Here is a 13548-nt window from a genome sequence, read left to right as displayed (position 1 = left end):
TTTCTTGTATTAGTAAGAGAGAGTTGAACAATTTGAGCTCAATGCAAACGAGTCACAGAACGGCGCTCTAGCAGATACATTACAGCATCTAACAACGACGGCCGATTCAACGACCCTTGCAGAAGGAATGGAAGCCCGTCAGTCTAAAAGGAGTAGCTCAGCAATTCCCTTGGGGTACATCCTCGCGACACGACGTCTGCCTGCTTAAGTTTGTCGGAACGTTGTTATAAGTCATGTCTTTCGTCATCTCCTGAATTTTGGCGATTCTGTTTGATACGAGTACGTAGATCTACCTTGTACCTCCATTAGTATTCGACGTATAAGCGCGCTCCATAAGCTGATAGCTAACAATCGCAGCATCCATGCAACTCACCGGAAGCCCTAGCAAAAAACCCTAAGCTGTGAAAATTTTAAGTTATGTACGAGCAATAACAGTGAGGTCAACTCCCCCTGTGACAAATGAATTGGCTCTGGCAATATGTCATCCCAATCCACCTTAGCACTCTATAGAGATTGCAGAAAGATCTTAGATTATGTGACAATTGACTACGTGAATCATAGAATTGTTGACTATGCAATCCACTTGGTGGATCAATGATTGGTCGGTGTTTGGGAAAAATTATATATAAGTTAACCTAAAGCTGGATCCCAGGCTAGTCCCAATGCTTTGGCGATATCCGAACCATCGTGAAATTTGATTACCTGCTCCTTGTCGCAGTCAGACTCTTCTTCCAGTACTGCTGACTTATTTGAACTCCGTTTACGGAAGGTGTCCTCTCGACAGTAGCACCTGACGACCACATAGAAATCTCTACGGACTATTTTTCCTTCAAGTGGAAATGATTCCTCCTTATCATTAAACAGCTTATGTCACAGCGTACAATTTAAAAACTTAACTCATCCGTGTAGTTCTTTAGCCAAACGTTACACTGCAAAAAATCTTCTGGGTACGAAACACGCACGCAACGGTACATCATACAGATATCTCCACAAAAATCGACAGCGAATCAGTATATTAAAGATTTTTTGCTAAATTGTTGGTCCTGCAAGAAGTAAGTCGTTTAGACAGCTACCATAAGTCGTTTTAGTAGATCCATCAAACAGGACACGACGCTTTGTGCTCGTTCTCTCCTGCTTATGAACGCATTGGTGGGGCAAAAAAACTGTGGTACCTATCGTTACTTTGTAATAAGAAACATGTGGCCTAGATCGATATACTACCGTAAAATTTCTAAATACTGAGCTTTCAGTGCTGGGTTTCTATACAGATTAGCTTGCAAACTCCTGAAACGATGACGAGCCAGACAATCGAAATCACCTGAAGTAGACAGGGTGGAACAAAGTATTGATCATTCCCAGATCGAGTGCAATTGTCAATGAAAAGTAGGTCGCTTCGCAAGCGACTTCTTCCGGCAACAAAAATTACTTCAACGAATTTACGTCTTCAATTTCCTAAAATCGCTTTGCTTTTGCGGTAAGTGTGTCATCATCAGAATGATCAGCAGAGTACTTTATGATGGCTGCTTAAACCGATTTATGATTTGTCAAACTCGACATCCTTCCAGATCCAACCAAGTTTGGTGTTTCGAAGAGTTGGCAACGTCTTGTGAAAATGAATTTGCCCCATAGAAATTATTTCGAAAAACAGACCAGTGCCAATTTAAAGGTCAATTAGTTGTGATTGATTGATATAAGGATCAGCGAGCAAAATTTTTTGTGGTATCCTTCATGATGTTGCACTTATTAAAATGGGGCTGATAATCCGTTATACGGGTCACAACAACTGCGATAGCTTCCATCCAGTGATTGCGCGAGAATATCGACTACCTCATTAGAAGTCGTGGAAGAATCTCCGATCCAAGAAATCGAGGTCTGCGATCTTCCATGATTAAAATTCATTTGACTAGCTAAGCGAAAAGTTATGAAGTTTAACTGACACGCTGCATCTAAAATTGCTCGGCCAACCCAGTTGCATAGTGGCCAGGGTTCGAATTGCCCGCATAAGCTAATTCATGCAATCACTGAGCTTCCGAAGACTCTGTGATGATCCCTACTCGACACCTTTTAAACCAAATATTGCCTAAACGTCCGCTCGAAATTGTGTAAAGCTTTATTATCAAATCGATTAATCAGTAAATTCATGTTTTTTATAATTGGCATTTGAGGGTTATAGGTTATGGTCTTCAGTGCCGCGTTGCCAAGTCAATACGTCCATGAAAACGAGCAGTTTTCAGATTCGGCAACCGCGGCTTTCTAGTTCGAATCCACATTGTTAGTAATGTCAATAGATGTTGCATTGAAGCTTCCTAGTTCGAATCCACATTGTTAGTAATGTCAATAGATGTTGCATTGGCAGCGGTTCTAGCCAGCAATTGCGACTTGCGATAAGCTTCAGAGGTCTTCAGTGCCGCGTTGCCAAGTCAATACGTCCATGAAAACGAGCAATTTTCAGATTTGGCAACCGCGGCTTCCTAGTTCGAATCCACATTGTTAGTAATGTCAATAGATGTTGCATTGAAGCTTCCTAGTTCGAATCCACATTGTTAGTAATGTCAATAGATGTTGCATTGGCAGCGGTTCTAGCCAGCAATTGCGACTTGCGATAAGCTGCTAATCCTCTGATTAGTTTCGCTTTCACATCCATGAAAATTGAGGAACATTCAAACTCGAGTCACTTGAGATGTCCGTAAAATCCAATTTTTCCAACTATGTCTGCGCCGAATCAAACGCCAAGCTTAAGGAATTAATCCATTACACTCGCAGCTTTATCAAACTGATGCTGCAGCATCAATGACTTCAGTCAAGGAGAACGAGTATACGAGTCAACAACGGAAAGAAACGAAGTCAGCAAGGGAGCTACCGCCGTGATAGTCAGCAAAGAACAAGATCGCTACGTCGAGGTAGCTGAGATCCAATACGACGAAGCACGGTTAGTCCGGAAGCATTCAACAGGCGGGGCCAAACCGAATGGGGACCCGAAGGGGCGGCAGGAATTGTGGTGAAGTCCCGGTAGACTGTGGTGGAGACTACGTACGTGAGCCTGGAGATTGCCTGGTGTGTCCGTGCGAACCGAGCAGGCGTTTGCATTGGGGATCGCAGCCGTTAGCTGCCGTGAGTCCGCCGCTGAGTACTACGCAGAGACGGAATACGACCCAAAGCTCGCAGCAAACTGGACAGAATTGGAGGCAGCATATCCAGACAGACCAGGTCAAAGCAGAAAGCTGACGAACCCCGGGGGTGAAGACCTCATAGCAAGTCTGAGCATGGAGGAGATGCAGCAGGAAGGTCATCGGAGAGAGACGAGCAGGGAGAGAAGGCCAAGTCCAGAAAGACCCAGGCCCAGCCAGCCGGATTTTGCCAAAATAGCAAAACAAGTCAGGGAATGGTCTTTTCGCTTTGACGGAGGAGAAAAACCACTCGAATTCCTGGAACAGGTGGAGTGGTCCGCAAATCCAATGGAACGATACCTGGGGGCAATTTGGGTCAGAACCCAACCAATGTTGCCAATCCGCAAGAAGCATGTCGCAGGTGCGGTGGACATGACCATTGTGCAAGAGGCTGCCGAAACCAGACGCTGCTGTTCTGCTGGAATTGCGGACGAGTAGGAATCCGAAGTACGGAATGTTGCCAGAGAACGGGAAATGGCCAGCGATCCCAGCCGCAGAGAGGCGAGCCGGTGTCGCAAGGTGCCGCCTCTCCAAACTAACTGGTAAGATAATCGAAAAGGAGCAGCAGTTGTCCGCATCCGTAGCGATCGGTGGGAACACGTACAATACAAGGCCACGATCGACACCGGCCGACAAGGGGCGCCGAAATCAACGAAAAGAACTCAACGAGTTGAGTTCGGCAACAGGCGATTCTACATGATACTACCAGGAATAGTGGATGCGTTGGTCCTGGGGTGGAATTTCCTCGCGCAAGTCGGGGCCGAGATCAAGTGCGCCGGTCATGAAATCCGGATACCGGCCAGAGGCAGACACAATGGGTGGCTCGAGGAGAAGTTGTCGGTCGAAGTAGTCCAAAAGGACGGCGAAGAGGATGACATATATAAATAACTGGAATCAGAGCTCGCGGAATTTCACTCTATGACCAGAACATCAAGTATAACCGAGCACACGATAACCATGAAGGATAATAAGCCGATTAAGCAGAGATACTACCACAAGAATCCAAAGATTCTAGGGGAAATTAATGCAAATGTGGACGAACTTCTGGAAATGGGACTGATAGTACATTCAAGAAGCCCGTACAGCTCGCCCATAGTCATGGTGAAGAAGAAAACGGGAAAATGGAGACTATGCGTGGACTTCAGGCATGAAACGCGAAATCCATAAAGGATGCATACCACGGATAAATTAGATCCTCGACCAACTTGGATCTCAAGGGTGGGTAATGGCAAATACCTTTGGAAGAATCCAGCCGGGTCTTCACGGCTTTCACGGCCCTAGGCAAAGGGCTGTTCCAATAAAGAGAGTGATGCCATTTGGATTACTCTCCGCGTCGGCCACATTTCATCGGGCACTGGATCAAGTGAATAGACCGAACCTAAGAATAAACCCAGAGAAATGCCAATTCTTCAAGCAAGAACTACTGTACCTAGGGCATCGCGTCACAAGCCAAGGGATAGGTACGGCCCAGAGAAGGTAGCAGCCATAGCCCAGTTAGAACCACCATCGTTGGTCCGCGAGCTAAGACAATACCTGGGAGTCACGGTTCGCACCACTCAGGACGACAAGAGCGGCGAGACAGCGGAACCAGGCCGGGACAGGAGGTTGCGGCTAGCAAGGAGCCCACCACTTGTTCACCCTAGTCTGGGAACGGTGACACTTCCCTAAGCCCGCAGCTTTTCTTCTCACCACCAGCCACGTGTGGCCGCGGCAGTACCAGGCGAGGGTCCAGTTCCACGACGGGAGAGCAGACACGTACGGATCATCAAATCATGGGAGTACCGACGCTTCGTGCCTGACTTCACGCGCATTGTAAGGCAAGGGCACCAAGTGGACATGGTCACAGGACAACCAGCAAGCCTTCAAGGAGGTGAGAGCCAGATTAGTCACCAACCCAGTCCTGGCGTGCCCCGACTTCGGGAAAATGTTCATCCTGCAGGCCGACTACGGGATTGCCGTGATCCTCACACAGAAGATGGCGAAAATGTTATTTCACACTCCAGCCGGACCTTAAACTGAGCCGAGAAGAACTACTCAACAACAGAGAAGGAGTGCTTGGCAATTGTCTGGACAATTCGGAAGCTGAAGCCAACCTGGAAGGCTACCACTTTAAGGTAGTGACGGATCATATGGCACTGAAGTGGTTGAACAACATAGAATTGCCAGATAGGCGTTAGAGCTACAGCAATATGACTTTGAGGTCGCGTACAGGAAAAGCCAATTAAATGTAGTAGCAGATGCGTTATCAAGGCAGCCATTCCAGAATCGTTGTCAACAGAACCAGAGATACTGCAAATATCGCAGGATACAGAGGCCAAAGCAGAGTGCAGCTGGATCACGGAATTGCAAGATAAAATGAAGGCGTATCCTCAAAAGTTCCCAAACTACGTATGGAAACTGCAGGAAACCGGCAGATTCCGAATAGAGCAGGGATCGAAGATGTGGTGACCTGGACGCTATGCGATCCGCGGCAACTGAGGGACACCACGACTCCCCAGCAGCCGGCCGTGTGGGCAGCCGTAAGACAATTGGGCGGCTTGCAGCCCGGTACTACTGGCCAGGAATGCAGAGACACGCAAAGGCGTACGTTCCGAAATGCGAGGACTGCGCAAGGTTCAAACCGAATCAGCGGCAGGCGGCGGGAAAGATGTTGACACATATCCCGGAAGAGCCCTGGGCGACAGTGTGTGCCGATTTCGTCGGGCCATAGCCAAGGTCGAAGCATGGAAACAATATGTTGTTGGTGCTGATCGACAGATTTTCGAAATGGACGGAATTGGTGCTCTTGCGAACAGCCACGGCAGAAACGTTGCAGAAAGCGTTGAGGGAACGCATAGTCGCACGATTTGGAGTCCCGAAAGTGGTGATTACAGACATCGGCGTGCAGTTTACGAGCCGGGCTTTCAAGAAGTTCCTCAACGACATGGGGATAAAGCAGCAGTTTACGGCACCGTACGCCCCGCAGGAGAATCCCACGGAGAGAGCGAACCGCACTGTAAAGACAATGATAGCACAGATTGCCGGACAGAACCAAAGGAATTGGGATGAAAGATGGCCCGAAATCATGCTGGCGGTGAATTCCAGTGTTTCGGATTCCACAGGCTACCCACCGGCGTTTTTGACACTGCGCCGCGAGCCAAGGCTACCAAACGCACTGTATGACAGAGAAGCGCTAGGCACAGGAAGGCAATCAGAGTCGCAGGAAGGAAACGCCGAGAAGATGAAAGAGATCTTCGAGATAGTGTGGAGAAACCTGAAGAGAGTGTCCCAAGACAAGGCAAGGCATTACAACCTGCGAAGAAGGCAATGAAAGCCAAGGATTGGTGAAGTGGTGTGGGCGAAAGAACACCTTTTGTCGAAAGCGGCCGTGGGATTTGCGGCTAAACTGGCTCTCAGATTCGATGGGCCGTACCGTGCGGATCCGTCGGGAGAAAGCAGGGAAAGCATGCAGTAGACCCAAACGTACCCGAGAACGGCCGGGGCCACTCATCCGTTTCAGCGTCAGGCCAAAGCCGAAGTCAACGGAGACATGCCGCGAGCAAACCGGAATACTGCGTATCACAAACAGCCGTGATAGTCAGCAAGGAACAAGATCAGTACGTAGAGACGTTCGGGACAAGGCATGTCTCCGAACTGTGACACAGGTAGCTGAGGTCCAATACGACGAAGCACGGTTCGTCCGGAAGCATTCAACAGACGGGGCCAAACCGAAGAGGGTCCCGAAGAGGCTGCAGGAATTATGGTGAAGACCCGGTCGACTGTGTCGGAGACTACGTACGTAAACCTGGAGATTGCCTGGTGTGTCCGTGCGATCCGAGCAGGCGTGGTACCGGCGCCACTAAGCAGAGCAGACGTGGGGTTGGCGTGTTGCTGTTCCAACAGGCGTTTGCCTTGGGGATCGCAGCCGTTTGCTGCCGTGAGTCCGCATACGACGACAATCCTCGGCCCAAGTGACGGGCACCCAGCGACACGTTTCGCACCACTCAGGACGACAAGAGCGGCGAGACAGCGGAACCAGGCCGGGACAGGAGGTTGCGGCTAGCAAGGCGTACGCCTTGAGAGCCCACCACTTGTTCACCCTAGTCTGGGAACGGTGACACTTCCCTAAGCCCGCAGCTTTTCTTCCCACCACCAGCCACGTGTGGCCGCGGCAGTACCAGGCGAGGGTCCAGTTCCACGACGGGAGAGCAGACACGTACGGATCATCAAATCACAGTATAAATCTAGGCAAGAATAAAGATCAATGAACCGAGAACTGTAAAGTGTTTTTACGGGTAACCGAGTGATCACGTTTTAATATAAATTTGGTGGGATAAACAAACAATATCTTCTGAGCTAGCCGCATGTATTTCATAGCGAGCAGACCTACCAAATAGGCTCGTTACCACGACCCAAACCCAAACAGTGGTCCAAGCCATGATACAAAGCGGACTCCCTGGACACGAAAAAATTCCGAGAGCATTTCCTACCCTCGGTGAGGGGAGAAGGCGCTGAACTGTTTGCAGACGCACTGATGAGTAATCTGAAGGCCGCGTGCGACGCCAGCATGCAAACAAGCAGGACCCATAGCCGAAAAAGAGCCCCAGTCTACTGGCGGAACCAGGAGATGAAGACTCGTCGGGAATGTCTCTCAGCCAGACGTCGCTATCAGAGGTGCGAAGTCCAGAGGTGCGAACGCCAAGCTGAATACAGAGTATGCACTCAAGATAGCCATACTGGAGAGCAAGCGGAAATGATTCTTCGACCAATCCGATGCAGCTGACAGAGATCCATGGGGAAGTGCCTACAAGGTGGTGGTCAAGAAGGCATATACGAGGGCCCCTACGCCCACGTGAACCTCGGCAAAAAGTTTCGTTCACCAAGTTTCTAAACGAAGGCGTCTTCCCAAACCAGTGGAAGCCACCCGAGGAGCCTTCATCGTTCCGGCCGATATGCCTCATCGACGGAGCCGCTAAACTCTTGAAGAAACTGGTATGCACTCGGCTGGAGAGGGATATCTCAGACATGGGTGACCTCTCACCGTTCTAGTTCGGGTTCAGGAAAGCAAGATCCACGGTGGACGCCGTCAACAGAGTACTGTCTTATGGTCACCCTAAACATCAGAAACGCTGTCAACACAGCGCGATGGGATCCTAGACGCACTTAACGGCTTTGGGGTGCAAACCTACTTAATCCGAATTGTGCGCAGCTACTTTGCGAAACGAGTACTACTCTGCGAGTCGTCGGAAGGACTCTTCAGGCATCAAATCACCGGTGGAGTCCGGCAAGGATTGGTTCTTGGCCCACTACTGTGGAACGTCATGTAAGACGGAATACTCCGCCTCCCACTAGTAGGTAGGAGAGAGGTCGTAGGCTTGGCGGACGACGTGGCTTTGCTGGTAGTCCCCAAGCTGCTCGACCAAGCAGTGGAAATGTGCAACAGCAACATTAGGGCTATCGAGCAGTGGCTCAGCTCAATGGGACTAATACTGGCCCCGGAAAAGACTGAGGCTGTCCTGATAAGCTCCAGGAAGGTAGTGTAGACAGCCACAGTCGAAATCGGCAGTTCCTCGGTGGCCTCATCTCGGGCATTCAAGTACCTGGGAGTCAACGGGTCTAAGGGTCGCTGGACGCAGCACATTATTCCCATTCAAGCCGTGGATAGATCGCAAGCATGGAGAATTGAGCTTCCATCTAACGCAGCTGATCAGCGGGCACGGCTGCTTTCGCAGCTACCTAAAGCGCTTCGGACATGAAGAGTCGGAGGAATGTCCATGGTGCAAAACATCAGAGCACGCACTCTTTTCGTGCGGAAAATTCGCTAGCGAGTGGAGATCCCTAGAAGCCGCACTGGGCAGCAGATTGAGTGCGGAGAAGACAGAAGCCGAAGAACTTGTAACGAACACACTCATAGAGCGTTGTCCTCCTCAACACTACTACTAGTAGTGTTTGTCAACCTCTGTCTACTATTTTGACTGGCATGCTCAGGAAAAATGGGCGTGGGTTTTGTGTTAAGATGAACAAAAGTGTCACAGCTATAATACTGTAGACAGAGATACGATAGATGCAAAACGATAACCAAACGGTTAAGAACCAGACAAGAAAGTGTACCTATTGAAGATGAGGCCCAGATGTTATTGGCCTCATTCTATACCCACCCTACCTGTGAAATCCATTCGGACTCCACCCTTTTACAACCGCTGCTTTACATACCCTTTGGTGCCCAACAAGACATCAGATTAGTTCATTTTCAACCCCTTATAATTGAAGATAAAGATAATATTTCGATACATTTTCCTAAACCTAAACCTTAAACTAAAAAATTACGCTATTGACGTTAAGGAAATCTCTTATTGAGTAATTTTGCTTATATACGACAAAAGAAAGGAAAAATAATTAAGATAGGAATGCAAATATTGGTATTTAAGTTTACATTAATACTTTTGTTTGTTTGGCTTACTTTACATTAGAATTATGTATGATTAATTGATATTTAAACTTTAAACTTCTTTAAATTAAGTGATCTAGATATACGATTAATTAAGGCAAGGTATTTTTAGCACACTATTTAGGAATATCTGGCATTATATATGCATTTGTGTTTTTATTATTTCTGTTTGTTCACGGCTATGCCGTACTTACGCACTTTCCATCGATGTCAGCAGGCCTGATGACTGTCGATGATTTGCTATATGTATTAATATAAATTGGGAAAATCACATATATATTTGTCAGATCTCCCACAAGTTAAGCTAAATTAGAATCGTAGAGGTTTATAAGTAAATATTTTTAGGAAAAATTAACACATATATGAAAAACTATTCTAAAGATACTTGTCGTCGTGCGTCACTTGGAGTTGCCTTAAACGGCTACTCTACACATTGGTTCCCGAAAGAAGGGGCAGACTAATCCGTGGTAGTAGAACACGTTTTATTCTGGAAGACTTCAATGTTTCACAATTTCAACTAACTTAACTTATTAGCTCACCGCAGTGTGTCCTCCAACTCTTACACGACAATGAAAGCTTAATTTTCGCGGCAATTTACAATGGCGAAAAACAATGTGCCCAGACACAAATCCTTCCACATTCGGACTTCTTAAAAATACTAACTAGCCTATCGATAACAATATTCGATCCGCGACATCCCCGACCCCGTGAAGAACCGCTTCACTCAAATCCAAAACTGCAAGTTTAGAGACGGGTCGCATCATTGTCCTAGATAGGCCGTTGTCGTTCACGCGCACCTTAGCGCGTCTGACGACTCCATCAGCTCCGCTGTAGATCTCCTCCACGATGCCCTTGCGCCACTCTCGTCGGGCCAAGGCAGGATCGCAGACGAAGACCATATCACCCTGGTGGATGGGCTCCGTTCGGCGGCACCACTTCTCGCGGCGCACAAGCGTAGGCAGGTACTCCATGACCCACCTCCTCCAGAAACGGTCTCGTAGCAGGCGAGCAATCCTCCACTGCTTCCTCGTAGAACCCTCCTTGGGCAGCTCCGCATCCAATCCAGGCGTATCCGGCAGATTGGCTACTCCCTTGAGTAGATCGTTTGGCGTCAACGGCGCCTCCTGGTCCGCATCCACAGGCAAGTGGGTGAGCGGACGCGAGTTTACAATATTCTCCGCCTCAATCAGGAAACTCTCCAATACATGGTCCTTCGGCGCAACTTCCTTCAGGGTATGACGCAGTACTCTCTTGACGCACTGCACCATGCGCTCCCAAACTCCGCCCTCAGACGGGTTCGCTGGACAATTAAAAACCCATTCAATCCTTCTGCTTGACAACTCACTCTGAAGCTTCTCCATCTCGAATACGTCACCAAAGCGCCTGGCTTCCCTGTCAGCTCCCACGAAGTTCTTGCCGTTATCGCTGCGCAGTCTATATACTGGCCCTCTACGGCAGACGAAGTTCCTGATCGCAATTATGCAGGAATCCGTCGACAGGTCATGCGCCAGCTCCAGGTGAATCGCCCTTGTCGTCAAACACGTAAACAAGGCGACCCAACGCTTCTCCTTGTGACGGGACACAGTCACCAGCAGTGGCCCAAAGTAGTCCAGTCCTGTGTATTTGAATGGCCATCCACCCGCATCCAGTCTGTCTTCCGGATGGGGTCCCATTATCGGCGGCATCGGCCGCGCTCGCTGCAACTTGCACTCGTTGCACGATGAGATGACTCCCCGCATCACACGCCTCATCTTTGTGACCCAGAACTTTGTCCGGATCTCCGCAATCGTAGCATCCACATTTTGATGCTTCATCCTGGCGTGGAAGTCTCTCACAATCAGCTCTGACAGACTGTGCCTGTGTGACAGTAATACGGGTCTCCTCGCACTGTACGGGATGCACAGTGCGGCATCAATTCTGCCGTAAGCTCGCAGAATCCCGTCCTCGTCTAGGTAGGGCACCAACCCTCGAATGTCGCTCGATCTAGCGACGTCCTGTCCAGTTTCCGCCGACCTCATCTCGTCGGGGAACGACTCCAATTGTGCCTGTCTGACCAACAGGTTCTCCGCGGCCTTACATTCTGCTGCAGTAAGGCCGTATTCCTCGAGTTCGTTTCGCTGTTTGCGGCACCAGCGCGCAAACCGTAGGACCCAGGCTGTGGTCCTCACCAGGCGACTGAAGCTCGAGAATCTCTGAACGAAAACAAAATCGTCTGCCGCAACTAATGCAAACTCACTGGGCATCTCTTCTTCATCAGGGGCATCTGGAACACGCTCAGTTCCTTTCTCAGGCCCCGGCCAGCTGGCTGCTGGCTGCCTCAAAAATGCAGGTCCTCTTAGCCACCTTGATTCCTGGCTAAGGTCGACTCCTTTCTGCAACCGCGTCGCATCATCAGCCGCATTGTCGGCTGTAGGCACCCATCTCCATTGGGAAACCTTCGACGACTCCAAAATCTCCGCCACTCGGTTGCCAACAAACTGCTTATACCGGCGGTGGGTGCTGCCGATCCATATCAGCACTGTCTAAGAGTCCGTCCATAACACCAGGTCCGTGATGACCACACTGTGCTCCTCCTTGACAGTGTTCATCAGCCTGGTTCCAAGAACTGCTGCCTGCAGCTCCAGCCGTGGGATCGTCATCGTTCTCATTGGGGCACACTTCGTCTTTGCACTCACGAAGCTCACCTGCACGTCGTTGTCCTCATATGTGACCCTCCAATAGGCCACCGCCGCGAATGCTGCCTGACTAGCATCCACGAAGACGTGCAACTCTACGGCCCGGACCGCTCCACGCCCAAAATAATGGCGGGGACATCGGAACTGTCCCACGGCGTCCATCTCTTTGCGCCAAATCGCAAAGGCTTTGCCTAACTCCTCCGGTAGTGGTTCGTCCCACTGGATCTTCTGCCTCCAAATCTCTCGCAGCAGCAGCTTCGCTGTAACCATGAGGCAGCACAGGAATCCCAGGGGATCAAACGTTGACATCACCAGGCTCAAATATTCCCTCTTCGTAGGGACTCGATCTCCACTCAGGACGCTGCTTGGCACTCGATGATACTCCACGTTGAATCTAAAGTCATCTGTTGCTACTTGCCAACGCATTCCGAGGATCTTCTCTTCAGCCTCACCCCATCCGACGCTCTTGACTCGACCAGGTCCTAAAGCCGTCTCCACGGTGGGTGAGCTGGATGAAAACTTGCATAATTCGAATCCAGCAACCTTGTGTATCTCCTTCACTCGGGTAGATACGCTGATAGCCTCGCTCTCTGTAGCGAAACTGTCCACGTAGTCATCGACATAATGGTAGTCGGTGATGGCCTTGACCGCTCTCGGATCCGAATCCCGATACTTCAGGGCATTCATAGTCTTCACGTAATGCGCAGCGCTCGGCGAGCAGGCTGCTCCAAACGTCATTACGTTCATCTCGTAGACATCCGGATCTCTCTCGTCGTCGCCATCTCTCCAGAGGAATCGTTGGGAACATCTATCCTCGGGTCGGATCAGCACTTGGTGGAACATCTCCTTGATGTCACCGCAGACTCCGACGGCTCCCTCTCTGAAATGAAAGAGCACAGCCGGCAAAGGCTTATAGTGCTGAGGCCCTTTGTCCAGCTCCGAATTTAGCGAGGTTCCTCCAACTTTGGCTGCAGCATCAAACACGAGCCGTACCTTGCCGGGCTTGTTTAGGTTTTCGACACCAAAATGTGGCAAATACCATAGGCGATCGCTCCTTACCGCGACCTCCTCCGGCTGCAGCCTCCTCCTTTAGACACGTAATCCTTTATAATCCGATCGTATTCCTGCGCCAACGGCTTGTTGCGCTTCATCTTCTTCTCGACGTTGACCAGCCTCCTGTACGCCATCTCATAGCTCGGTGGCAGCACAACGTGGTCGTCCTTCCAGAGTAATCCCGTCTGGTAGCGACGCCCCACTTTCACCGTGGTGTCTTCGAGTA

At 49.7% G+C, this 13548-nt stretch overlaps 1 protein-coding gene across 1 annotated transcript; it reads right to left on the bottom strand.

Moving 5' to 3' along the window:
* Positions 1–10256: 10256 nt before the first annotated feature.
* On the bottom strand, positions 10257–11837 carry LOC122624060. Its single transcript, XM_043803493.1, has one exon. It carries the CDS (start codon positions 11835–11837, stop codon positions 10257–10259), a length of 1581 nt encoding a protein of 526 aa, XP_043659428.1.
* Between the last annotated feature and the right edge of the window lie 1711 nt (positions 11838–13548).

Source organism: Drosophila teissieri, chromosome 2L, assembly GCF_016746235.2.
Source record: "Drosophila teissieri strain GT53w chromosome 2L, Prin_Dtei_1.1, whole genome shotgun sequence".
Lineage (NCBI taxonomy): Eukaryota > Metazoa > Arthropoda > Insecta > Diptera > Drosophilidae > Drosophila > Drosophila teissieri.
Note: the sequence above shows the minus strand (reverse complement) of the source record. Positions and strands in the feature narration are given on the sequence as shown.